Source organism: Giraffa tippelskirchi, chromosome 11, assembly GCF_054371585.1.
Source record: "Giraffa tippelskirchi isolate mGirTip1 chromosome 11, T2T-mGirTip1v1.2.pri, whole genome shotgun sequence".
NCBI lineage: Eukaryota > Metazoa > Chordata > Mammalia > Artiodactyla > Giraffidae > Giraffa > Giraffa tippelskirchi.
Window position 1 is genome coordinate 104,118,821 of NC_137285.1, and position 26,811 is coordinate 104,145,631.

Sequence of the window (26,811 nt, forward strand, 5' to 3'; positions counted from 1 at the left end):
TCCACCCAAGGGGCAGATAGATGGATCATGAGTCCAGGTTGGGTGGGGGCACATGGGGGTCTGTGTTCTCTGGAGAGCCTTTTCCATTGACAGAGTACTGGCATACACTGTCTTTTTTAACTCTGCAAGTCAGTGGTATTGTCCTCATTTTTCTGCTGAGAGAATTAGACTCAGGGAGGTGAAGTGACTTTCCCTGAAGATCTCACAGGTGGTAATGAAGAAAATTTAGGACTAGGACTTACAAGCCAGTGCTCTTTCCATTTGGCCGTGTGCTGTGGAGCCGGGCTGGGGCCTCAGGCACGGGCTGAGTCAGGGGTGGACCATGTGGCTGCTGGGAGTGCAGGTGGGGATGGCTCTTAGGAGCCTAGGGTGAGCCTGCCGGTGCTGCAGGCTGAAGGCTGCCTCAGCCCTGCCCTGCCCTGCCCTTCTGAGCGTGTGCTTTCTATGCAGGCTGCATGTTGTGCCTGGGTCAGTCCACCTTCCTCCGCTTTAACCACCCAGCTGAAGCCAAGTGGATGAAGAGCATGATCCCGGCAGGGGGCCGGGCCCCTGGCCCCCCCTATGGTCCTGGCCCAGGTAGGTACCCAGATGGGGCAGGTGGCTGGTTTGGTGGCACCCCGTGGACAGTCCTCCCCCTTGCCCACTCCAGCCACACTTGTAGTGTCAGAGTGGGACAATACCCATGATCTGGGCTTGCTGCCACCTGCCATGGGCCACTGGGGGAAAGTGCCAGGCAGTCTGGCCATGGGGAGAGATCCAAGAAGTGCTGCTTAGCTGGAACTGGGGAGAATCATGTGCCTGAGGGGTGGGGGGGTGCTCTGCCAGCCTGTGTCCCACTGTCCTGGACGGTGCCACCTCAGTGTCTGGGACCCTGACCCTCTTATGTCACCACCAGGGATCCTTACCCTTGAGGGTGGCCTGAGGGGGCAGAAGGAAGCATCAGACTGAGATGCTGTAAGCTCTAGGGGGGGATCCCACCTGCTTGGGATCGTGTCTTTGGGCTCTGCCCTACCCCCAGGCCATGCCATGCCATGCCAGCTGATGACTCAGTGGAGCAGCTGCACTTTGTGTGTGAATTATTGATCCCTAGAGGAGAGTCGGTGATTGTCCCAGGGAACCAGCACAGCCCCCAGCTCAACCCAGCTGCCTTGTGGGGGTGGTGCAGACCAGGAGGCTGCCTGTAGGCCTGCCACCCCAGACCTTGCACAGGCATTCAGATGGCTGTGGGGTGACAGGAGTCAACATGGTACTGGGACAGGTGGACGCATGTCTCAGGTACATCTAGTAGGCTGGCATCAATGGTTTCAATGGATTGCCTGGGGATCTGAGGAAAGATGGGTCATCACTGGGGTCACCAGTATCCATGGCAACCCCTCTGCCTTGGTCCCACACAGCTCCCATAATTTTGGACCAGACTCAGGCTTTCAGAAGCTTTCCCTTCTCCTCTGCCTCCTGTATACTAGGCCCTTGGGGGCTCAGAAGCCTGGGCTCCCAGTCTGCTCCCTGGGTAGCTCTACCCTACCTTAGATTGTCATGCCACTCCCTCAGCTGTTTGGGGCACTGGTTCCAGAGACTCCTGGTTGGTTGATGAGGGCTGGGGCAGGGCAAAAGCAGGCTCCTGCCGGCGTGGCTTAATGGTCTAATTGGAGGCCCTGAGCTGCACCTAGTTGCTGGCCAGCCTGGCTTCGAGGAACTGGCCTTCAGGGCCAGGCCCCTCCCTTGCCTCTGATTGGATAAAGTGGTGCTGCACCCTGGAGGCTGTGTGTGTGTGTGTGTGTGTGTGTGTGTGTGTGTGTGTGTGTGTGTGTGTGTGTGTCTGTACGTTTTCCTGGGTCTTGGCTGCTGTGTTGGGAGGCGCTCATGTCCTAATAAACGGGGACCCCCTGGAACTTCTGGCTTCTGGCCCGCTCCCTAGCATGCCCCCCTGCTCTTGTAGAATGCATGCCTGCCCTTTCTGAAGGAGAGGTCAAGGAGGTTGGGGAAACCAAGACAGGGAGGAACCTAGAAGTGCCCGGCACTGTTGCCAGCTCTGTCCTAAGTCATAAAATGTTAGAGCCAGAGGAGCGTTCTTCCTTTACAGAAGGCAAAACCAAGAGCAGGCGACTTGGGGAAGGTGGTGCAGCAGCAGGTCAGTGGCAGAGCTGGCCCTGGGACTGAGACTTCCGGGCTGCTTTTCCAGGGCCTTGGCAGCTCCGCCCTGCTAGCAGGAGGTAGGGAGAGCTGGCTCTTGTGTATTTGCAGCTCCCTAGGGCCCAGGAATTGAAGATGGGGCCTGAGGCTGTTTGCATTCCCTTCACAGAATCAGAGAGCCTGGTGAACGGGAACCACACCCCGCAGCCTGCAACCCGGGGACCCTCTGCCTGTGGCAGCCACAGTTCCCTGGTGAGCTCTATTGAGAAGGACCTGCAGGAAATCATGGACTCACTGGTGCTAGAGGAGCCTGGAGCTGCTGGCAAGAAGCCTGCTGCAACGTCCCCACTGTCACCAATGGCCAATGGTGGGCGCTACCTGCTGTCCCCCCCAACCAGCCCTGGCGCCATGTCTGTGGGCTCCAGCTATGAGAACACCTCTCCGGCCTTCTCTCCACTCTCCTCGCCAGCCAGTAGTGGGAGCTGTGCCAGCCACTCACCCAGTGGGCAGGAACCAGCACCTTCCCTGCCCCCCCTGGTGCCCGCCCGGTCCTCCAGCTACCATCTGGCCCTGCAGCCCCCACAGTCCCGACCGAGCGGCACTCGCCCCTCCGAGAGCCCCCGGCTGGGCAGGAAGGGGGGTCATGAGAGGCCTCCCAGCCCTGGTCTCCGAGGTCTGCTGACAGACAGCCCTGCAGCCACTGTCCTGGCTGAGGCCCGCAGAGCCACCGAGAGCCCCCGGCCGGGTGGGCAGCTGCCTGTGGTGGCGATCAGCCTGAGTGAATACCCGGCTTCTGGTGCCCGGGGCCCGCCCACCAGCATTCCTGGCAGCCCCAAGTTCCAGCCGCCAGTCCCTGCTCCCCGAAACAAGATTGGCACGCTCCAGGACCGCCCTCCCAGCCCTTTCCGGGAGCCACCAGGCACTGAGCGGGTGCTGACCACCAGCCCCTCACGCCAGCTGGTGGGCCGAACATTTTCTGATGGCTCAGCCACCCGCACCCTGCAGCCTCCAGAGAGCCCCCGCCTAGGCCGGCGGGGCCTGGACAGCATGCGAGAACTGCCTCCCTTGAGCCCATCTCTGTCCCGCAGGGCTCTCTCCCCCATGCCCACCCGGACCGCCCCAGATCCCAAACTAACCAGGGAAGTGGCAGAGAGTCCCCGCCCCCGGCGCTGGGCAGCCCACGGGGCTTCACCGGAGGACTTCTCCCTGACGCTGGGGGCCCGGGGCCGTAGAACACGGAGCCCCTCGCCCACACTCGGGGAGTCCCTAGCCCCCCGCAAGGGCAGCTTCAGCGGCAGGCTGAGCCCGGCTTACAGTCTGGGCTCCTTGACTGGGGCTTCACCCCGCCAGAGCCCCCGCGCCCAGAGGAAGCTCTCCAGTGGGGACCTGCGGGTGCCTGTCACCCGGGAGCGGAAAAACAGCATCACGGAGATCAGTGACAATGAGGATGACCTCCTGGAGTACCACCGGCGGCAGCGCCAAGAGCGGCTTCGGGAGCAGGAGATGGAGAGGCTGGTGAGCGCATGCCAGGGAGGCTGCAGGCATCACCACAGGGGCTCTGCCAGGTTGTGGGCGGGCCAGCTGGCAAGGAGGGAGGGGCGCGTGGACAAAGCCTGGGCTTCCCAGGCTTCTCCACTTCCAGGATACACCGCAGTGACCTGGGTGCCAAGGCTCTGGTTCCCTGAAGACTTTCCTTTGAAGTCTCTAAGGCCTTATTTCAAATGCATGCTAACTTTGCATTTATTCTGTAACACAGTGTTTGTTTTCATGTACAAATTAACATTTCACATGATTTATTGGAATACAGGGAAGCTCTAGGAAAATGGATGAGGCTTTGTACCTCTCAGTTTGAGAATGCAGGGCTTAATGATTAGAAGGCTGAAGCCCAGAGAGGGGAGTGGGTCTGTTCAAGGTCACACAGCATACAACACAGTTCCTGGCAGAACTGGACTTGGAAGCCAAGTTTCCTGTCTTTCTCTCCTGTCTTCTTCAGGCTTTTCTTTAAAAAAGCCTCTGGTCCTTCTTTTTTGCTTCTCTTTGTTGTTGTGGTTGTTTAGTCACTCAGTCATGTCTGACTCTTTATGACCCCGTGGACTGGAGCCTGCCAGACTACCTGTCCATGGAATTTTCCAGGCAAAAATACTGGAGTGGGTTGCCATTTGTTTCTCTTAGGCCTCTCTCAGTGGGTGGGAGCTGCTCACCTTGGCCTATGCAGGATCATCTGGAGATGGGGGAGAAGGAGAAAACACTACAGGCAACCCTGGCTGATCCATGGCCAGTCTGTGTGATAGTAATTGTGTGTGTGTGTGTGTGTGTGTGTGTGTGTGTGTGTGTGTGTGTGTGTGTGTACGCACATGCATGCATGGGTGTATTTGGGGGCTGGGTGTGGCTCTGGGCAGCTGTCCTGGAGATGGCATCTGAGCTGGGTGGGGGCTGGGATTCCCCAGATAGCGCAGGGAGCTTGGGGGCTCTGGCTGGTGTCTATACCCTGGAGCATATGCACAGGGAATTAGCTTCTTCCCTCTCTCCCTTGTGAGCTGGAGAGCAGGGTCCGTGGGGGCCCCGGGACCCAAGGATTGGTTTAAGGAGGAGGGTCAACAGAGGTTTGTCTGGAGCCCTTTTGGAAGAGGCTAGGATGGCTTTGGGTGAGGTGAGGGTGTGGGACAGTGTGTGTAGGGGGGGGTGGTCAGGGAAGGACGAGGCAGGGCCCCCCAGTCTCTTCCATGGCCATATCTTCTGTTTGTGCCTTGGCCTAGACAAGAATGCTTGGCCCGCCCTGAGGTCTCATCCTGGAGGGGACAATGAACCTGGTGCAGGCAGAGTAGTGGGCCCAGCCTCCTTCAACTCCATTCAGCCTTCCCCCCACCGCCCCCACCCCACCCCCAGGTGCCTCACCAGCCCTGACCTGCCCCACCTGCCACTTTAAATCTCGGAGGCTGCTGCCCCGCTCCTCCCATCTCACCAGGCTGCTTATCTGGGTCCTGGGGCAGGAGGCGGGGGCACTGGCCCAGCCTCCTGGGTGCTGAGATTCTGTTCCTGGTTTTCGTGCCATGGAACTGGGCAAGCAGCAGGAGGGAAGCTGGGTAAGTATATGGGGGGGTTCCTGACCAAACTGTGGTGAGAGACGCCAGAGGTTGTGGGACGCCAGGGAGCCAAGGGAGCCTGGGGGAAGCTCCAGGTCTGGGGTGTAATGAGTGGGAGATGGGGCATGCCTGTAGTGTCCCGCCTTCACCTCCAAGGCCCCCGGGAGGTGTCGGGTGGGCTTTGTACATGGACGGGGCAGATGGAGTGGCTGGGCCAGGGACCTGGGCAGCAGCCCACCATGCTGGCAGGGAGCGGAGAGCTGCCAGAGGTGACGGGGAGCCGAGACGGGAGTGAGGACCGCAGCAGGGTGTATGTGCACTGAGCGCCTCACCGTGTGAACCTGTGTCAGGTCCCTGTGGGCCCCCGCGTCTGTGTTCCAGCCCCGTCTGTGTGGGTGCCCACCTGTCTATGTGCTAGACTGTGTTTATCTGTGTGAGTGTGTGCCAGTGTGCGTCCGTGCGTGTCAGGGCTGGTGTCTCTGTGTGTACCTGCCTGTTATTGCAGGCCAGCACACATGCTGCGTCCTTGTGTGTGTCAGTGCTGCTGTGTTGGGGTGGCTCTGTGGGTCCCGGTGTCTTTGGATCTACATGTATCCGTGTCAGCATGAACACCTGAAGTATTTATGTGTATTCTCACCGTGGTCTTTAGTAAGAACATGCTCACCAGCGTGCGTTCCTGAGTGTGTCCCTGTGTGTCCACAGGGAAACCTACCTTGGAACAGAATGAGAAGGGCGAGGAAACAGGAAGGCAGGAGGCACTGGTCACCTGGGCAAGGGGCACACAGCCTGGTTCCCCCCGCCTGCTCTGGGGCACCCGCCCTCCCTCCGTCTGCCTCCCCAGACCTTGGGGCCAGGGCTCTCCTGACTTGATTCTGAGTCTGAGCCCCTAGCGTCCGTGTCCTCGCTCCTGACAAGATGCTGAGCCTGGTTCTAGGCAGCCTCCTGGCCCCAGGACCGTCCACTCATGCCCTGCTCCATCCGCCCTCCCAGGAACGCCAGCGCCTGGAGACCATCCTGAACCTGTGCGCCGAGTACAGCAGGGCTGACGGGGGACCTGAGGCCGGGGAGCTGCCCAGCATAGGGGAGGCGGCTGCAGCCCTGGCCCTGGCCGGCCGGAGGCCCTCACGAGGCCTCGCGGCGGGCACTGGGGCCTCAGGGCGTGGCAGTGAGGAGCCTGGAGGTGCCGCCCAGCGCCTGTGGGAGAGTGTGGAGCGCTCAGACGAGGAGAATCTCAAGGAGGAGTGCAGCAGTACTGAGAGCACCCAGCAGGAGGTGGGACCCAGTGGAGGCCAGGGGCAGGGCCGGGGGCCAAGGAAGCAGGCACGGGTGGTGGGTACCAAGGCCCTGCGAGGGGGCAGTAACGGAAGTTTGGGACACCCAGGGCTGAGAAGTGTAGAAATGAGGAGGCAAGGAAGAGGGGGAGGTGCTGATGAGTTTCCCAAGCTATAAATATGCTTTATGACCTACCTTTCCTCTGGGCCCCACCCAGGCCTGGCTCTCAGGGGTGAGTTGTTATTCCTTGCAGCCCAGTCGTGTTGCTCTCCTTGTAGGGAGGGTAATTTCCTCCTCTCAGTCCAGCTGCTCCTTCTGAGTGTCCTGAGACACGGCGATCCATTTTCTTAGTCTCGTCCTTGGAGGCTCTAGTCTCCCCCAAGCTGACAGCCCCCCTCCCCTCCAGCACGAGGATGCCCCCGGCGCCAAGCTCCAGGGAGAGGTGCTGGCCCTGGAAGAGGAGCGGGCTCAGGTGCTGGGGCGAGTAGAGCAGCTCAAAGTCCGGGTGAAGGAGCTGGAGCAGCAGCTGCAAGAGTCGGCCCGAGAGGTGAGAGCAAGGGCCCTGGGCGGGACTCCTCCCAGGCTCGGTGATCACCCCAAGCGTGGCCTGAGCTGCCCTGAGGGGCCTTGACGTGGTCCCTGCTGTGGCCTGCAGGCAGAAATGGAGCGGGCACTGCTGCAGGGGGAGAGGGAGGCCGAGCGGGCGCTGCTGCAGAAAGAGCAGAAGGCGGTGGACCAGCTGCAGGAGAAGCTGGTGACCTTGGAGACGAGCATCCAGAAGGAGAGGGACAAGGTAACCCACAACCTGGCCCCGCTCCATGCTGGGTGCCAGTGGCCTGGGAGAGGAGGAGAGGTGCCCTTTACCTCTTACCTCATCGTCCATCCTGCAGGGGCAGGGGTCTTGTCCTCGGTGGAAGGTACCAGCGTGGAGGGTGCTGCCAGGGTCTGGGCTGGTGTTTGGGGTCTCCTCTGCCTGGGTTTCTGTTCTCCCTCTGGGTGCCTGGGTGCCTGCCGTTCTGGGCCCTCTGTGCCCCTTCTTGGAAGTGTCGAAGCCCCTTCTTGGGTGGTGAGCACTGCCCAGGGGACTGGTGCTGGGGAGTGATTCAGGTCCAGTCCCCGCACTGGAGGACATCCCCTCTAAGCAGGGCTCTGGGACTCAGGATGTGAACTTTGGGAGATGGCCCTCAAGTCTCTGCTTCCCCTGAGCCTTCAGGATCTGCAGCCTCCCATCCCAGGGGGTCCCAGCTCCTGCCCCTGCCCCTTTCAGATTTCCTGCCAGCCTGCAGGGGCCGCTCTGTCCCACAGGGGCCATGCCAGCCACTCCCAAGATGCCCAACAACGTGCCAAAAGCTCCGAAGTGGAGAAGGGCCACCTCTTTCTGGACTTGACAGTATTTTTCCAAGAATTAATTTTCCTTCTGGATTTTTTGGAGAGTGTCTTCCTCCTGCCTCTCAATTTTGAAGCTCTTAAAAATTCTTTGACCCTCCCATCCTTTTTTTAATTTTTTATTTTTTGAGCTTTGGCTCTGGCCCCCAGAACCACACTCCCAAATTCTGTGCCAAATTAACTCCACGCTTACCAACCAGGCCTGCACTAATGCCCTCTCTAATCACTGTCATGGGCTCTCTGCATGCCCCTAACTGCCAGTGCCACCCACCCAGGCAGGGCTGAGCCGTGCCTGCTTTTGCACTAACTCCATGGGCACCTGTGTGCCCTTGGCCTCTCCCGTCTAATGTTGCCTCCTTCCTTTCTTGGTGTGGGACCCCAGGGTTTTGATCAGAAAGGAACAAACAGTGGGTGCAGCTGAATTTTCTCAAGGGGGCATTGGCAGGAGGGGTCCAAGATTGGGGGAGGTTGGCTTGGTTGAGAAGCCTCTCGGCCTGAAGACCTCCTCTCAGTTGGAAAAGCCAGGGTGTGGTCTCCATAGCCTGTTGGCAGTTTCCTGCACAGAGGAGAGGCAGGCTGAGCTCCAGCCATCATCTGCCTTCCCTCCTGAGCAGAGGGGTAAGGAGGTCCAGTGGTGGTGGCATGGCCAGGGAGGGCGTGGACAGGGGCTCTCTGCCACCCAGTGGCTACCCTTCTGAGTTTTCCTCTGGGGCTTCCAACTGCAGATACTCCAACCAGAGGGCGGGAAGAAGGGGTAGGCCTCTCCCCTGTAGGGCATCATAGGCTGAGTCCAAGCCTGGGGAAGTGCTTGGATCTCAGAAACTGGCCTGATCATGTCCCCCTTTCCTGGATGGGGGTGGGGACCTCATGGACAGAGGGGTGGGTAGAGGAAGCATGAAGACTCCGGGGTGATGCTCAGCATTTTAGCAGGAACCTGCCTAACCTCATTTCTCATTGCCCTGGCATTGCCTGGAGGTGTGGACTTTGCCTTCTCTCTGGGCCCAGTTATTTGAGGTGGTGGTGGTGATGGAGATGGTGGTGGCCATGGTGGTGGCAATGGGGAAGGTTCCCTCAGCTGCGGCCTCCCCCCGCCCCAGCCCACGGCCCCACTATGGCTTTGGAATCTGTAATCACAGTCTCTCCTCTGCTTGTCCTTCGGAGGGGGTGACTCACCAGCCCCTCCCCTCATCCCCCTTTCTGCCCTCAGAGGTGTCATCTCACCCCAGACAGAGCCATCCACCTCCTCTCTGTACCCACTCCTGGGGCTCCTATTACCATGGCGACGGCCGAACTAATTGCAGCCCTCATCCTGCTGAAGTTCAGGCTGCAGTGCCAGCACCCCACCCCCACCCTGGGCAGGAGTAGGGGAGGCCAAGGGGGTTGTGTTGGGGTCCCCTCCGCCGCACTGCTGTAGCTTTAACATCCTCGGCTCGCAATTCACATGCAACCCCTGGATCTAACCCTCACCAATTCTACCCTTTTTTTCCAGGGCTAAATTTTGGTCTCTGGGCAAGTGGGAGAAGGGGAGGGGCAGGAGAGGGAGGCTCTGGGTTTGTGATGTGGAACCAGCTTTGGCTTTGAGCGGTTTGGAGAGAAAACAGAGGGCCTCCTCGTAGCACCCACCCAAACCTTTCTAGTTCAGGGGACTCCAAGAGACCAACATTTCTTCCCGGACCCACACCCTTGCTTCGGACACCGTCGCCTGCACCTGAGTCCCGTCTCGCACCCCGGCTCCTTGCCTTTCCCAGTCTGCACCCCCTCCTCCTGGCTCTCTCTTTCGGTCCTGCTGCTTTTGACCCCCCGCCTGCTCTCCTCCCGGCCGCCCGCCCCGCACCCCGCCCCGCGCCGCCGCGGCCCCGGGCCGGAGTTGAGGAGTGTGTGTTCTGTTTCTCCCCTGTGCCCGCCCCCTCCGCCTCCGGCGACCAGGAGAGGGCGGAGCTGGCCGCGGGACGGAGGCACCTGGAGGCCCGCCAGGCGCTCTACGCCGAGCTCCAGACGCAGCTCGATAACTGCCCCGAGTCAGTGCGGGAACAGTTACAGGAGCAGCTGAGAAGGGTCAGTTTCACCAGCCCCCCTCCCCGCCCCCGAGGGCCGCCCGCCCGGAAGAGAGGAGCGGTGGGCCGGGAGCGCCCGGGCCCTGCAGTACCTGCCGGACGCCAGGGTCGGTGCTGTGGCTTGGAGGGGACAGGGAAGGATGGGGGGTTGGGGATGGAGGTTCTCCTTTCTGCTGCTGCAGGCCGCGCTGCCCGGGAAAGCGGCAGGGCCGAGCGGAGGAAAGGGGGCAGGGTGGGGGCAGGGCCCCTCCTCCGTTTCCCCGGGTCCAGCCCCCAAAGCTCTCGCCTCTGTGGCCTGGCCTTCCAGGCGCAGAGTGGGATCGTGAGCACCACCCGACCCCCTTTGTCACTGTCATTCAAGGAGGCCGAGGCCCTGGAGACGGAGACGAAGCTCTTCGAGGACTTGGAGTTCCAGCAGCTGGAGCGGGAGAGCCGCGTGGAGGAGGAGCGCGAGCTGGCGGGCCAGGGGCTGCTCCGGAGCAAGGCCGAACTGCTCCGCAGCATCGCCAAGAGGAAGGTGCGCCCGCCCCATCCCGCGCAGTGCCGGCTTGACCTCACCTGGCTGAGCCTCAGTCTCTTCATCTGTAAAACAGGAACAGTAACAGGCTGTTGTGAGCATTAAAGGAGGTGATGTATGTGGAAACAGCATAGGATGTGATCATAGTAAGCACTCAGGGAACAACAATAGCCACTGTTTAGAAGCTCTGACACCAGCGCCGCCCCCAACCCCAACCCCGGTCCGGTCCTCCAGTGGAAAGTGGATGGGGCTCACATTGGGAGCTGGGCACTGGCTGGGCCTGGAAGTGAGAGATGGAGATGGAGGAGGAGGAGGGGGCTGAGGCTTGCCCCTTGTGGAGCTCTCTGTTCAATGGAAGTGCTGGGACACAGACCTGAGACCTGGATATTAGAGCCAGCCCAGGGTCCTAGAAAGGCATCACTTGGGTTCCAGCCACAGTTCAGCCCTGGCTCGCTGAGCTGTGAAACAAGGGGATTGGGTATCGCATCTATCCTGGTCAAGTCTGGTGCTTTAGATGCTATAAAATTGGCTCCCAATCTCAGCCAGACCCAGACAGGGTGATGGGTGAGGATGTGTTAAGCAAGAGTTAGGAAGATGTGGGTGAGGAGAAGGGGTCGGGTGGCCCAGGTGTGTTTGTGCATACGTATGTGTGCATGTACACTTTGCCAGGCTGGAGGGAGTAGGTGGGTGTGAATGCAGTGAGATTGGGGAAGGGTGTCAAAAAGTGGGGCTTGATGGCTAGTCTGAGTGTGGTGGTAAGTGGGGGTATCACTGAACTTCCCCCTGAGTCCAGATCCCTTGCTTCTCTCCCTGAGCTGCTCTGCTTTACAAATGCATTTACCTATCAGTGAAATGAGCACAAGGGCACCTGCCTCATAAGAGAGTTAAGTGCAGTAACACATGCAAAGCAAAGCATTTAGCAGCGTTCTTGGGTCCTGACAGGTTCTCAGTAAATGGCAGAGATTGCCCGATTACCACTTGGTCTGCTTCAGTCTGCTTGGACTGACCCCAGATTTAGTACAGCTCCCTTCTTCCCTCCCTTCTCTCCTATGTCTTGCTCTTAATGGTGCTAATTTAAGGCCTCCTCTTTCAGGAAGGCCTCCTGGGATAAACACAGCTCTTTTCCACTAGCCCCCATCCTTCTCTCTCACTTAGTATCTTTTCATTACCTTTTAGCACATGATTGTTGAGCCAGGCACTACACTAAGCCCTGTTGGGGATATGGAGACAGAAAAGACACTGACCCTGTCCTTGGATCAGACAGCTGGGGTAGGCCAGTGGTGTTGAGAGATATATATTCACAGGTAGCAGTAATCCAAGGCAAATGGTGATATGGAATAATTTGAGCATAGAGCAAGGAGCAAAGAAATTGAGTGATAATCAGGGAAGATGTTGGAGAAAAGATAGTGTTAGGTCTGGTCTTGGAGGAGAAGTAAGCTCCTGATGGGTGGAGAAGACAGGACAGCATTCCTGGCAAAAGGCACTGTATAAGAAAGGCCCGGGAGTGTATACCCAAACGGCTGATGGTACAACAGGGCCAAGCTGAAGGCATGCCAAGGGCTCAGGGTGGGAGGGAGGCTGGAAAGTAGGTCCAGGTCCAGGAGCCCTTGAGTGCTGGCTGAGGGGTTTGTGCTTTATCCTGTGAGTAGTGAGGAGTTGCTGAAAGATTTTGAGAAGAGTGATCTACCCTTATTCATGGATTTAAAGAAAATTATTTGGGTAATATACATTCTGGGCTCTCCTGGTGACTCAGACATGACGAATCTGCCTACAAGGCAGGAGATATGGGTTCAATCCCTGGGTCAGAAGGATCCCCTGGAGAAGGGAATGGCAACCCACTCCAGTATTCTTGCCTGGAGAATTCCATGGACAGAGGAGCCTGGCGGGCTACGGTCCATGGGGTCGCAAAGAGTTGGACACGACTGAGCAACTAACACACAATATACATTCCAAAAACGCTAGAAAATTCAGACAAACAAACGAATGAACCTCAAAGGCCATTTTAGAAAGCTGTTTGTGGGGTGGATCAGAAAGGTGAGAGAGTGGAAACAAGGGGCTGGTGAAAAAAGTTGAGGCTGGAAACGAAGAGGGCCTGGCTTGGCGTGGTGGCAGTGGGTTGGGGGCATGGGGTCGGATGGAGGACCATTCAGCATCTCCAGGATTCAGGACCTGTTGACTTTGGGGGTGGGGGGATGAGGGGTTTGGGAACTTCATATCTGGCCGGTATGCCTGGTGGCCCACAGCTCCTTGGTCAAGGGGTGAGGGAAGGAGCTGACCACAGCAGCCTGTGTTTTCTGGGGGTGAGAGAAGGGCTGGTTGATTCCCTCCACCCGAGCCCAAGGTCTCTGGATGGGAAAGACAGCCAGGCCTCATCTTGGGCTGCCTCACTCATTGTTCCCATCCTCTCCAGGAGCGCCTGGTGGTCCTGGACAGTCAGGCTGGGCAGATCCGGTCCCAGGCTGTGCAGGAGTCGGAACGCCTAGCCCGGGATAAGAATGCCGCCCTGCAGCTGCTGCAGAAGGTAGCCCCATCAAACTGGGAGTGAGGAGGGGAGGAGGGCTGGGGCGGGGCTGGGGGAGTGGGAGGTGAGTGCAGGGTGCTCAGTGGAGACTGGCCAGCCATGTGGAATCCCCCTTTATTTGGGGTCCCTTGCTTCATTCCCACTCCTTTCTGATTCTGCTGCTTTGGACTTGCAGGAGAAGGAGAAACTGGCTATGCTAGAAAGAAGGTACCACTCGCTCACAGGGGGCCGGCCTTTCCCGAAGACCACGTCCACCCTCAAAGAGGTAACGTGGTTGGGTCAGCCCCAGCCTCATGAGCCCAAGGGTCTCCTGGGAGGCTCTGTAGAAACATGTGGCACCTTTGCCCCAGGGGCTAAGGCCTAGTGTTGGGACATTTTCCTGAACTGGAGAGATGTAGCAGGAATGGCCCTGAGGTCTGGGATTGGATCCTCCATGGCTACCAGCTGCTACCTTTCAGCTACTTCTCTGGCTCCCAGGAGCCTGCTGATCTTACCATTTTGGGTGACTGCATATATCTGGGGGATTCAGGAGGCGTGGGTGGGGAAGATGGCAGCTCGGGATGGGGCCGTGCAGACCCAGCTTGAGGGGGAGTATAGGGATCCCGGGGTCCTGATCTTGGAGCTCCCCGGGCTTCTGTCTGGAGCTGGGCTGTGGGCTCAGATGTGGGCATTGAGGCTCCTTCAGCCGTTCTTTCCTGAGTCTTTGCACGCCTGGCATGTGAGGTCCCACCAGGACATGCCTGGTTTTCCGCCTCATTGCACAAGTAAGTTAGGCCTGAGGTGGGATGGCAGGGCTGAGTGTGAGGGGTGAGGCCCCTCACCCGTACCCTTTCTGTAGGCTGACCTGCTCATCTTCGAGTCCTCAGAGGTGGGGCTGGGGACGGCTGCTCTGGGCCCCTTCCCGGAGTCTTCTCAGGCTGGGGCCTCCTCTGTTCCCTTAACCCCACCTGCTTCCACTCAGCTCTGCCTCAAAGCACAAGAGGTAATCACCACTCACTGCTTGTCTGCCTGCTTGATGAGCTTCTGCCCTCGACTCCTCCTTCCAGCCCCGCTGAAGGGCAAGTGGCAGTAATCCTTTGTCTGGCCAGAGTTTGTGGTTCCATAGGTGCCTGGGCAGCTCACACAAAAATCAGAGCATCAATTTGCATATATTCTGCATGCCACTCATCAGTTTCCACAGCACACTGGAACTTCCAGCTCATTTTCCTGTTCTGTGATCCCTGGAGGACAGTCTGCCTCTGGAGCTAGACCAGGGTGGGCTCCCCTGGGTGGGGCAGGCTTAGGATCCTGGGCTTTGATTCTGCATGCATTTTGGGTGCCTGCTGTGTCCCCCAGACCTGGACAAACTCAGGATTCTAAGGATATGCTCAGGGAATACAACAGCGCATGTCTTTCCAACCCATGATCTACCATGTGAGGATCTCTCTAAGTCCTAGCCTTTGCGCACTGGGCCTGTTTATCTGCCCGGGCTTTTAGCTGCTCCCTGCTCAGGTCTCTTTCTCAGGACCCACCTTGCTCAGGCCCTCGTGGTGCCTCCAGAGGACCCACGGGAATGGTGTGGCTGGTGCTCAGTAGCACATGTGTGTGCCCCAAGCTGTTGGAGACAGAAGGGTTCTCTGGGAGCTGGGTCCTGATCCCTGGTGGGCTCGTGACTTTTTCACCTGCCCCTCACCCAGGGCAAAGCCAGGAATGGGTGATGAGGGGACTGATTCAGGGCCTGTCCAGGCCCTGCAGCGGGGCCTGGATGCCAAGGCAGCCTCAAAAGTGGAGGTCAAGAAGAGCCTTCCCTGGAAGTCCCAGTGGTCAGGACTCTCGCCACCGAGGCCGTGGGTTCAATCCGTGGTCAGGGAACTAATATCCCACAAGCTGCACAGTGTGGTCAACAAAAAAAAGCCTTCAGATAGTTCTGCCTGCCCTTTTCTGCCCTCCCCCCAGCCCCCCTGACAGCCCTCTGTGGCCACAGCGAGCTCCCCACCCCTGCCTTGGATTTTGTGTGGAATGGAGTGATGGCCCTTTGGCGTGAAGTGTGGTGTCCGGTGCCTGGTGGAGTCCTGTTAACCTGTTCTCTGCCTGTCCCTCCCCTCGCACTGGGCTCCCTAGGAGTATGTGAGCCTGGCAGAGGTTCTCCACCTGTGCTCCCGCTTGGACCCCAATGCTTCTGCCACTTCCCCCAGCGCGCTCGCTCAGCCCCTGCCCGACAGTGAGGTACCAGCCACCGAGTGAGCCAACCTGTGCCCATGAGCCTGCATTGCCCCGGGGTGTGGGGCGGGGTACGGGCAGCAGGGTCTGTTTTCAGCAGTGATGGAGAAGGGCCGCTGGCGTAAGGGGAGTTGGGAGCGGTTCCCTCTCTTGCTTTCTCAGCTCCTGAGGGCTCGAGGTGGGAAGGCCTTCCGCTGCTGAGAGGGCCCTGGCTTTTCCTGAGCTCTGCAGGCCTCCCCGGCTCCGTGCGTGCGTCCTACCCTGGGGCAGGGCCGTCTCTTGGGTTCCAGTCCCATTAACCTCTTGTATTCCCTCCCGCGCCCGGCCTTCCCCCAAGTACGTGACGCTTGAACAGCTAAAGGCGATGTGGGGCACCTCGCCGGTGCCCACGGCCCCCGCGCCGGGCCTGCCTCCCTGGGCCCCTGCCTCCCAGGACCTGGTTCCCACCACCTGCCTTCCTCTCGCGCTGCCCTCTTCCTCCTCCTTCGCTTCTGTCACGCCTTCGCCCCAGGTTGGTGGTCCGTGTCCCCGCCGCCCGCGCAGCACACTCGTGGCGTGGCTCTGTCTGTGTGTGCTTCCCCCCTACCACGCAGTGGTGTCTCCGCCCGTGGCCGACCCCAGGGGAGCGCTGTGTGCCGGGCGGGCTGCGGCCGGCTGGCATCGTGGTTGGCGTAGTCCGTGTCTGTGGTCTGGGAGCTGTGCCCTGTTTCTCTTTGCCTTTAGTGCGTTCATGGCAGCTGTGTTCTCACTGTGTTTTCTTCTCTTTATGCTCTCCTTTCTCCCACCCTCCCCGTGTCCCTTCCCCTCCGGTCTCCCCGATGATGGCCTGCCATCACCCTTCCTCCGACCTTGCCCTTTCTTCGCCCTTTCCTTCCCCCTCCTCCTCCTCTCTCCACCGCCCTCGCCCTCGTTTCTTGCTTTTCTGACCTTTCCCTCTCCGTCCTTGCCCCCGTCCCCTGTGCTCCTCCCCCATGCCCCCTCCAGATGGAGAAGCTGCTGCCCCCCGCTGTAGACTTAGAGCAGTGGTACCAGGAGCTGATGGCCGGGCTGGGGACGGGCCCCACGGCCGCCTCCCCTCGCTCCTCCCCCCCGCCTCTGCCCGCCAAAGCTTCCCGCCAGCTGCAGGTAACCCCTCCCTCACTGCCCAGCCCTGCCCCTCTCTGCTCTGGGTACCTCCTGCCGACCCTTCGGCCACACAGCTGCAGAGATGGTGGGGGATTAATCCAGTGCAGCAGGGGCCTCTGGACTCCGAGCGGGAAGTGAGGGTCCCCTCGAGGGCGGCCGTCCTGGCCCTCGGAGCATGGAGGGCCAGCCTCCCAAATGGGAGGGTGATGTGCTGGATGGTCCAATGGAAGGGGGCTTGGGGAGCAGCAGAGCCTCGTGTGGCACTCAACATGCTCACTCTGTCCCTGGCAGCTCTCACCCCGGAGCTTCTCGCTCAGTCTGGGGGCCTCACACACTCTTGAGCCTGTTGCCCTTGGCACTTGTGTGTCCTGGGAGAGTTGCCGGTCTTTGTTCTCCTGTTCTCCCCAGGGATGACTCTCGGAGGCGGGAGAGAGTGGGTCAGAGACTCTCAGGTGACGGCCCTGAGTTCATGCCCCGGACTCAGAGTCGCCATGAGGGGCGTGGGTCTACTGGAGCCCCAAGCAAGCTGCTGCCCGTGGTGTGGGGAAGGGTATTCGGGCAGTCTTCTGCCCCAGGTTCCACTCCACTGACTGGCCGTGGTGCCTGAACAGCCCCCTGCCCCCGCCCACTCAAGATTCGTTCCTAGAGTGAAGACATGGCACCTCTAAGTCCGATCTCAGCTAAATTCCACGTTCCCTTTAGGAGTCGTTTGCATGGCCTTTCTGTATTGTGCCCAGCTGGGTTGAGGTTTTTACGTGTTTTGATTCACGTAATCTCTACCACAGACCTTTGAGGTAGATAACGAGAACTCTCATTTCACAGATCAAACACTTGGGCCCGGGGCAGATAAGTAATCTCTCCAGGGTCACACGACTAGGAAGTGGCAAGGGCAACACTGAGAGTCAGGGTTCCTGACTCCAAAGACTGTGTCACCAAACCTGAGTGCTGAGAGGGAGGCTGGCGGTTATTTAGTCTAGCCCTGCCCCCTCCTCTTGCAGATAAGGAGGCCGAGGCCCAGAGCGGGGAGGTGTGTGGCCCAAGGTCACCTACCCCGTTAGTTGGCAGAGCTGGGACCAGAGGGATCCCTGGCTTCCAGTTGGCCTCCTGTAAAACTCAGCCCGTCGGTGTTAACTCCTCACATGGGTCGATTTACATGGTCCTTTCTACGATGCGGGGTTGGACCCAAGGAGGAACAGCCTGGAAAGGAGGCTTGGCAGCTGCCAGGAATGTCTGCCCGCTGGGCTGGCCCTGGAGGCTCAGTGCTGTGGTCAGTGAGAGTCCGAGGCCTCAGGGGCCTGGTGCTGGGCAGCTTGGATCCCAGCCTGCTCAGTGCTGTGGGAGTGGTGGCCAGTGGGGGAGCCAGAGGCCCCTTAGCAGACGCCACCTCCCCCCTCCAGGTTTACCGCTCCAAGATGGACGGCGAGGCCACCAGCCCCCTGCCCCGCACCCGCAGTGGGCCGCTCCCCTCTTCCTCTGGCTCGTCTTCCTCCTCCTCCCAGCTCAGCGTGGCTACCTTGGGCCGCAGCCCCTCGCCCAAGGTCTGAGAACAGTGCGTGGGCTGCGTGTGGGGCAGGGTGGTGGTGGTGGTGGTGGTTGGGGGGGTGGGTTTGGAGATGGCCACACTGGGGAGGGACCACAGCCACCCACGAACCCTCTTGGGTGGGCGGGTGTCTTCTGAGCCTCGGGTCCCAGCGCCCCGTTCCCCCCCGCCCGCAGAGCACTCTGCTTGCCCAGAACGGCACCAGCAGCCTTCCTCGCAACCTGGCAGCCACCCTGCAGGACATCGAGACCAAGCGCCAGCTGGCCCTGCAGCAGAAGGGTGAGTGGCCGCCGTGCCAGCCCACTTGCTGTCCCAGGGGCCCTGGACGTCTGCCATGCCCTGTCACCCTAGCTTATCCACACCCACACCCTTCCCAGGATGTGTTCCCTTTACATGGGGAGCAAAAGGGATCCAGACTAGAGACCTAAAGAAGAGAGACTCTTGGAGATTTATCCAAAGGCTAAGGGGCAGGGGACTCAGGCTGTGGCATCTTTCCTAGAGAGCCCAGCAAGTAAGGGGAATGCCTGTTGACCTGAGAAGGGCTAGATGTTGCCCTGTCTGGAGGCAGGGGATTGGACTTGACGACCTCCACGAGTGCTTCCCTAATATTATTAGTTCGTGGGAACACCCAGGAGTGCTGGTTGCTGGTGTGCATTTTGGTTGTTTCGAAAGCCCATGTCTGTGCCTCTCTCTCCTCTCATCCCTTCTGTGTCTCTGCCCTGCCCTCTGCCCGGGGCCCCCCACTCCAGTCGAGTCGCTTCCTGCCGAGCCCCTCCCAACCGACGACCCAGCAGGTAGAACGTTGGTCACCGAGGGCATTGCTTTGGCAGGGCGGCCCCTGCCCGGGCCTCCGCATGATGGATTCTGCCCAGGCCCTCTCTCCCCCCCGGGCAAGACCCCCAGGCTGAGCTGGGCTGGGGTGTCGGGTTGGCCTTGCGAGCTCTCTTCTGCTGCAGCAGAGCTCCACCTATCTCCCCGCCCTCTTTCCCTGCGTGCTCCTGCTTCTGCATTGCCGCCGGGTGTTGCCGGCACCCCTTCCTCCTCCCAGCAGCAGGGTTGGGAGCATGCGCCCTGCCCACCTGTTCAGGCCTGGGTTGTGAGCTGGAGCCACTGGGCCATCGTGCTGCCGGGGCGCCCCCCGGGCAGGTTCAGGGCCCCGTCTGGACACAGCACGCGGTGAGGATGCTGAAGCCAGACCGGATGGCTGTGGCCAGTTGTGCGGGCGATGAAGCCAGGGCAGCCGGACCCAGAGCTGCGGGGGCTTCGGGGAAGCTGGTGGGGGGCGAGGGGGCTGCTCCGTGTTACCTCTTCCCGCTCGCCGCCTCCCTCCGTCTGTAGTGCTGCCGGCGTCCTCCCTGGCTGGGTGGGGTGCCCGCCGTGATATCCCCTGTCCCCCCCAACGCAGGGCAGCAGGTGATCGAGGAGCAGCGGCGGCGGCTGGCGGAGCTGAAGCAGAAGGCGGCGGCTGAGGCGCAGTGCCAGTGGGACGCCCTGCATGGGGCAGCGCCCTTTCCCGCCGGGCCCATGGGCTTCCCGCCACTCATGCACCACTCCATCCTGCACCACCTGCCAGCCTCGCGGGAGCGAGGCGAGGAGGGTGAGCATGCCTATGACACGCTGAGCCTGGAAAGCTCCGACAGCATGGAGACCAGCATCTCCACGGGGGGCAACTCAGTCTGCTCCCCCGACAACATGTCCAGGTACCTGGCCCCGCCGCCGACGGGCGTGGCCTCTGTCCTCCCCATGCCGGGGCCTCCACCTCCACCAGCTGCCTCCTCCCCCCTTTTCCTCCCTAGCGCCAGCGGCCTGGACATGGGGAAGATTGAGGAAATGGAGAAGATGCTGAAAGAAGCTCACGCGGAGAAGAGCCGGCTGATGGAGTCGAGGGTGAGGCAGACCTGGGCCCTGGGGCTGCCCTCTGCCCGCCAGGGGCCTCTGCCCCTCCCGAAGCCCTTTCCCCACATTGTTCTCGCAGCAATCCCTTGAGGAAGAAGAGTGTTTTCCAAGCCTGGGTTCCTCAAGTGGGGGATCAGGAGGCTTGGCGAGATGACAAGTTTCACAGCCCTTAGGAAAAGGGGAGGGAGCACGGTAACCATTGTCCAGCTGTGAATTTCCTGCACGGGAACTTCCAGTCTTTGTTGTGTTTGCTTCTGGGGACCTTTGGCCACCAAGAAAATTTTGATGCCTGTCTACCTGAGTGCCAGGTCACTCCTTTTGGAGATGGTCGGGAACTGGGGTTGAAGGATGAGGACAGAGAGAAGGCAGATACCCAAGCCAGAGCAGAGGTGTTGGCTGCAGGCACGTCACGTTCCCTGCCTGTGGACCTGGGGCTGGGACACAGCCAGGCTCGGGAAACCGTGCCCGGGGAGGAGGCTGAATAAAGAATCTGCTGCAGACATTCGGTCTCTATTATCCGGGGCGATCTGTGTGCCTGGAGATGAGAGTGGGGCCCTAGGAGCCGGAGACCAACCAGAAAAGAAGGCCTCTTAATCTTAAACTCCCTTGAAAGGAGGGCAGATTTGCAAACATCTCTTGGCAAAAGGAGAAAAAAAAGATTCTGCTAAATTTTGAGCTGGGAAGAAATGGTAGGTGGGAGTTAGTAATGTGAAGGTTGTCACCGGTGATGAAACATATAAAACATCAGCCATGTGCTTTGTATTTAATGATTTGTTTTAATGACTTAAAATCTGATAATGGCTTTCATAAGTTCTTTTTTTTTCCCATAAAATTTGAAGGTCAACTGTGACTGAAGTTTCAAAGGGCCTTCACTTAGTGACTAGGGCAGGACTGCTGAATCCATTCGATGTCAGAAAAAGTTGTTTCGATAACCCATGTCCTAGGAATTCAGATACAAATTTCAAAAGCTCCCCACCCCTTTTTTTTTAATTGAGTGCTTCCATCCTGCCAGTGTCAATGATGGGCATTTACCTACACGATCGCATTTAATTTCCCCTACAGTCCCAGGAGTAGGCACTCTTGGCCGCATCTCACAGAGGAGGAAACTAGGCTTAGGGAACTTGTCAGGGTCTAGCGCTCACAGTGGTAGAATCAGGGCTTGAAGTCCGGGTGGTCTCACTTTAAGGCATTTACCCTTGTCAGCACGGTTCCTGGAGAGGAGGGTGGGCTTGGAGGACCATGGCCCCTCATACCAGGCTGCCCTCTGCGGTGGGTGTCTCCTGTAGCTCTGGCCCGGCCCGAGGAGGGGTGCTGGGGGGCTTGGGGGTAAGAGGGCAGCCTTGGACACTGAGCCCCAGCCTTGGGGACAGGAGAGGGAGATGGAGCTGAGGCGGCAGGCCCTGGAGGAGGAGCGGAGGCGGCGAGAGCAGGTTGAACGGAGGCTGCAGAGCGAGAGCGCCCGGAGGCAGCAGCTCGTGGAGAAGGAGGTCAAGATGCGGGAGAAGCAGTTTTCTCAGGTGAGCGGCTTGAGGGTTGGGGTGGGGCTGTGGAGGAGTCCGGATGGCCCAGGGTACCCGTGCTGGGCGGTGGAGCCTGTTCTCTCCAGGAAGTTTTGCCCAAGCAGGATTCTACCTGGGCCCCAAAATATCAGGGACCCCCCAGGGCCTGTTCAAGCCGGGGTGTGTATGCGTGTGTGTGTGTCGATCAGGCTGTGGGGGTGTGGCAGGCCACCCTGTAGAGAAGAGGGTCTGCACAGGCCTTCCAGAGGTGGGAGCCGTGTCCGGATCAGGGGGCTCCCCGCAGCCTCTCTCGGGGGCCTCACATCTGCCTCGTGGGTCTGCCCTGTGTCCCTTCCCGCATCCTTGTGCCCTCCTGCCCCGAGTGCTTGGTGTCCGTCCCGGCCTCCCTCCACCGGACCTTTCGGCTCCAGGCCCCACTGCCAGCGGCTGAGCTCACCCTGACTTGCGGTTTACATCTCCAAAAGAGAATTGTACCAGCTTCTCCCTGGGACAAGAACCCCATCCTTACACAGAACCCAGCCCAGGGGTGTTTCATTACCCGGGAGCCTTGAGCAGAGGAGTTGAAGGTAGAAGGAGAAGTTAGGTTAGGCAGGAAAATCTACCTGCATTTCCAGTCTCAGATCCTGGGCCCCCGGTAGAGCCCGTGAGACTCTTCCTGTGGCCGTCCCTTCCTGTGGGGTCTCCATGGGCCTCCCCAGGGGTGGGGGGTCCTGCCCCGCAGTGACCGGTGATCGTAGCTCATTGATTTCCTAATGATGCAGTGACGTACATTCTAAGGGGCAGATTGTCTGGTTTGAGAATTCAGAAATAATGAGAAACTCTGGGAGTTTCACCTTGGTGCTTGGAATCCTTGTTGTATGCCTAGTTCCCTTTTGCTGTCTCTGGTCTCTCGGGGACTCAACTTCTCTCTCCACCTGCCCTGGGGCTCAGGTGGGGCTGCAGAGGCCTCCAGCTTTGGGGAAGCCGATGGAGTCGGCTCATCATTTCCCGGCACCTCCGGAAAGTTGAACATTTTGTTTCTTCTTTAAATAATCTATGGTGTTTCCTTTTCACGTCATTCTAACATTCTTCCTAGAAATAGAGTAGGAAGAAAATTTCCATTGACTGAAAATTCTAGATAAGTATCAGAAATTTTGAGGTGGAACACACCTCAGAGATTCTCTAGTTCAAAGCCCTTGTTTACATATGAGCATATGAAGCCCAGAGAGCAGTTGTGACCCAAACAAAGCCCCACCCCACCCCCGGGAAGACCAGGCTTGTATTGGTCTTTTCTTCCTAGACCACACTCTTTTGCTTTGTTGCATTTGGGGCAGGAGGGGCAGGGACAGGGCAGGGACGGCTGTGTCTGGAAAACTGAGGCATAGAGCCATTCAGCAGTTTGCCCAGGCCTGGGTGGAGTCAGCACAGGCGTACCAGGTCCCTGTTTGGGCCAAAGCCCCATGAAACCAGAGGGACAGAGTGGGGGTTCAGGACTGAAGCCAAGGGGCCTGGAAAAGGGAATGACAGGGGAGAAGAGTGGCCCCTACTCATCCTGCCCTCTGTCCCCAGGCACGACCCCTGACCCGCTACCTGCCAATCCGGAAGGAAGACTTTGACCTGAAGACCCACATCGAGTCGTCAGGCCACGGCGTGGATACCTGTCTGCACGTGGTGCTCAGCAGCAAGGTACAGGCATGTGGGGCTCCAGGGGGCATGGTGGGGCCCCCACAGTCAGAGGCCCCTCCTGGGTCCTCGGGATAGTGGCCTCAGCTCCTGCCCTAATACCAGTGGTCTCTGTCCCAGGACAGGTGTGCTGGCTTGAAGAGATGCTAGGGACAGCCCTGCTGTGAATATAGGCACAGGTGATGGGCTGACATTGCTGCTCAGGGAAGAAGGTTTGGGGGCTGTGCATTTGGGTCCTGCCTCACCCCTGCTTCCCACCAGGTCTGCCGTGGCTACTTGGTCAAGATGGGCGGCAAGATCAAGTCATGGAAGAAGCGCTGGTTTGTCTTTGACCGGCTCAAGCGCACCCTTTCCTATTACGTGGGTGAGTTCCCCCTAGACTGCCCCAGAGCTGGGACTCCTGGGCTCTGTTACCCAGAAGCTTCCAAGTGGGGGCCAGGGCCTTGAGCTGGGTCTTGTTCTCCCCTCCCTGAAAGTATACAGGGTGTACCTGGCTTACCTCCTTTTCTTTGTTCAGTGATTCATTTTTTTTTTTCCAGCAGTATTACTGAGCATCTAGTTAAGTCCCAGGCAGTATCTTAGGCTCTGATGATAAGCAAGGGGGCCACAACCCTCTCCCCTGGAGCCTGTTGCTGGGAGGCAAACAGTCAACAAAAAATGATAGGGGTGCTGTAGGGGACCCCAGATGCTGTGGGTGCATGGAGTCCTGTGGATCCCTCTTGGGCAAGTTACCGCAGAGACTCCCGAGACAGCTGAGCAGTGCCCGGGGGGCAGCACCCCTGGCCGTCCTGCTCCCTCAGCGCTCTGCACCCAGCCTGCAGCTTGGTTTCCCAGCCCTGGAGTTCCCTCTGGACAGTTCCCACTTGGAGGCTGGAATGTTGTATCATAGCCTTGTCAGGACAGGCTGTGCTGTGCTGCGGAAGCAATCCCATCCTACAATCCCAGGAGCTCAGAACCAAAGTTCTTCTTACTCCTGATCTGTGTCCATGTTCATCATGGGTTGGTGGGAGTCTGCCCCGTGTCGATGTTTTCGCTGCTTCAGAGCATGCCTTTCTGGAACACTGCTGGCTACAGTGGCAGACAGTAAAGAGAAATGTGATTGGGTTTGCACTGGGTTAAATTCCCCAGCTGGAGTCTGTCCCCAAGTCACTAGCGGGCCTGTTCAGCCAGTCACCCGGCCCCACCCAGCCACAAAGCCAGGAGAGCCGTGCTGCTCAGAGCCGGGAGGGAAAGGGCCAAAAGTGTGTGATGCTGGAGTCATGCAGCCTGGAGCACCCAGCTTCCCCCTCTGACCTGGTCCCCAGCCAAATGCAATCTCTTCCAGGAAGCCCTCCCCGCCCACCTGGGGCCTGGGTGTGGAGAGGCATACGGGTATCCCATGTTTTCACCTAGGCTGGGAAGGGACCTTGTTAGGTCTGGAAGGACAACTCCATCTTAGGCACGTTGAGGTTGAAGTGCCCCTGGGGCGTCTAAGGTTATGAGAAGGGTCAGGGTTAGAGGCAGAGTGAAAGTAGAAGCTGTTGGGATAGTAATAATAATGATGATGGTAGCAGATCATACTTACTGCACACGTGTATGAGCCAGAGGCTGTGCTCAGCACTCTACATGTATCATCCCATTCAATTGTCATAATAATCCTGTGAAGGAAGCACTGTTTTTACACGTTTTCAGTTCAGTTCAGTCGCTCAGTCGTGTCTGACTCTTTGCGACCCCATGAACCGCAGCACGCCAGGCCTCCCTGTCCATCACCAACTGCCAGAGTCTACCCAAACCCATGTCCATTGAGTCGGTGATGCCATCCAACCATCTCATCCTCTGTCATCCCCTTCTCCTTCTGCCCTCAATCTTTCCCAGCATCAGGGTCTTTTCAAATGAGTCAGCTCTTCACATCAGGTGTCCAAAGTATTGTAGTTTCAGCTTCAACATCATTCTTTCCAATGAACATCCAGGACTGATGTCCTTTAGGATAGACTGGTTGGATCTCCTTGCAGTCCAAGGGACTCGCAAGAATCTTCTCCAACACCACAGTTCAAAAGCATCAATTCTTCGGCACTCAGCTACAGAGGAAAATTAAGCACAGAGAGGTTAAGTTACTTGCCTAAGGTCTCTCAGCTGCTGAGAGGCAGAGCTAAGACTGAGCTTGGACAATTAGGCTTCAGAGAAGAGGGAGAGAGAGAGCTGCACCCTAGGGCAGGGCCACCCTTGTGAGGCAGAAGGGAAAGGAGGCTCCAGTAAAGCAGGGTGCAGGAGGCAGAAAGTCACAGGCCAGGTGCCAGGCTGGCGCTTGGCATGTGTGACCTTCCTTCATGTCTATGAAACCAGCGGGGGAGGGGGAGGGGGAGGGCGGGGTGGAAATGGAGAAGGCAGAGGAGTGGATGTGTGCCTGCCAGCAGGGCGTGTCATGGAATAAAAAAGTGTAATTTATGGAAGAAACACGGTGATGATGGATGCTGCAGAAAGGCCAAGGGTAATGTGCACCCAAAGGCCATTCGATTCAACGATTGGAACTTGATGAGAGAATGGTTTCCACTGCTGGGGCGGGAGCCAGATTGCACACAATTCATTGAGGATAGGTGGGTGGTGAGGAAGCGGAGGCAGGAATGTGTTACTATTTCCAGTGAAGGAAGAGCTGGGAGAGAACAGAGGCTGGAGGGGTGGCCAGGACAGGGGCCAGGATGGGGCTGGGTCCCCGTCCCGAGGAGGAGGTGAGGGATGGAGGTGGGCCTGTGGCTGGATCAGCGCCTAGGGTGTGCCTTGCTGCCCCTTGAACCTGCCATTTTCCCTGGCCTTCCTGGATCCTGCTCCCTCTTCCTCCATGAAACAGGGTCCACATCAGAACCCACCTCTGTGAAGCCCCACCTCACTGGGAGTGGTTCCTGCCTTCCTCTGGGTAACTCCTGCATTACACAGGGTCCCTCTGCCATGTGACATGAGCCCTGGGGCATAATGATGTCTGACAGATCCACATGTATTGTGCCAGACGCTGTGCTGAACCCTTGGAGTGTGTCCTCTTACTTAACGCTCGTGACCACCAGTGACTGTAGGTGTTCCCTTGGAGTCCTAATCATACCCAAGTCACACAGCTAAGTGGATGTGTGTCTGTTCTTTCTTCCCCGCTAAATTGTGGTCTCCTAAGAGAAGGGTCTCTGACTTCTTTGGATCCCAGTGCCTTGAACTCATTTATTCTACATCGATTGAGGACCTGCTAGGCACATAGCAGTCCAGATTGGAGGAGCTTCACTTCCAAACAGATGAAGGAGGGTTCATTAATGTTTTGTTGTTGTTGTTCAGTCTCTCAGTCGTGTCTAACTCTTTGTGATCCCATGGACGGCAGCACGCAAGGCTTCCCTGTCTTTCAGTATCTCCTGGAGTTTGCTCAAATTCATGTCCATTGAGTCAGTGATGCTATCTAACCTTCTCATCCTCTGCCACCCTCTTCTCCTATTGCCTTCAATCTTTCTCAGCATCAGGGTCTTTTCCAGTGAGTCGGCTCTTTGCATCAGGTGGCCAAAGAATTGGGAGTTTTAGCTTTAGCATCAGTCCTTCCAATGAGCATTCAGGGTTGATTTCCTTTAGGATTGACTGGTTTGATCTCCTTGCTGTCCAAGGGACTCGCAAGAGTCTTCTCCAACACCACAATTCAAAAGCATCAGTTCTTCAGCACTCAGCCTTCTTTACGGTCCAACTCTCACATCCGTACATGACTCCTGGACTATACAGACCTTTGTTGGCAAAATGATGTCTCTGCTTTTTAATATGCTGTCTAGGTTTGGCATAGCTTTTCTTCCAAGAAGCAAGCATCTTTTAATTTCCTGGCTGCAGTCACCATCTGCAGTGATTTTGGAGCCCAAGAAAATAAAATCTGTCACGGTTTCCACTTTTTCTCTGTCTGTTTGCAATGAAGTG

At 58.4% G+C, this 26,811-nt stretch overlaps 1 protein-coding gene and 1 long non-coding RNA gene across 14 annotated transcripts in view; one reads left to right on the top strand and one right to left on the bottom strand.

Moving 5' to 3' along the window:
- Positions 1-26,811, top strand: part of PHLDB1 (pleckstrin homology like domain family B member 1) — a 48,479-nt gene that overhangs the window by 15,391 nt on the left and 6,277 nt on the right. For 2 of the 13 annotated variants that reach the window (XM_081541148.1, XM_081541152.1), the window contains 16 exons: positions 451-576; positions 2,300-3,645; positions 6,204-6,485; positions 6,892-7,032; positions 7,141-7,278; positions 10,287-10,442; positions 12,853-12,963; positions 13,139-13,228; positions 17,685-17,825; positions 18,004-18,106; positions 18,577-18,621; positions 19,233-19,527; positions 19,624-19,714; positions 21,094-21,240; positions 22,792-22,908; positions 23,167-23,269. In XM_081541148.1, coding sequence (XP_081397274.1) covers positions 451-576; positions 2,300-3,645; positions 6,204-6,485; positions 6,892-7,032; positions 7,141-7,278; positions 10,287-10,442; positions 12,853-12,963; positions 13,139-13,228; positions 17,685-17,825; positions 18,004-18,106; positions 18,577-18,621; positions 19,233-19,527; positions 19,624-19,714; positions 21,094-21,240; positions 22,792-22,908; positions 23,167-23,269 — 3,432 coding nt within the window. Of the gene's footprint in view, positions 1-450; positions 577-2,299; positions 3,646-6,203; positions 6,486-6,891; positions 7,033-7,140; positions 7,279-9,797; positions 9,927-10,286; positions 10,443-12,852; positions 12,964-13,138; positions 13,229-13,801; positions 13,946-15,063; positions 15,169-15,499; positions 15,674-16,146; positions 16,288-17,684; positions 17,826-18,003; positions 18,107-18,576; positions 18,622-19,232; positions 19,528-19,623; positions 19,715-21,093; positions 21,241-22,791; positions 22,909-23,166; positions 23,270-26,811 lie in introns of all 13 variants that reach the window. The other 11 variants (XM_081541149.1, XM_081541153.1, XM_081541140.1 and 8 more) reach the window with 10 other exon arrangements.
- Positions 19,962-24,542, bottom strand: LOC145526161 (uncharacterized). Its single transcript, XR_014068725.1, has 4 exons — positions 24,470-24,542; positions 24,294-24,374; positions 23,877-23,973; positions 19,962-22,314 (listed from the first exon to the last, which is right to left on the bottom strand). It is a non-coding gene; the product is annotated as an uncharacterized LOC145526161 (long non-coding RNA).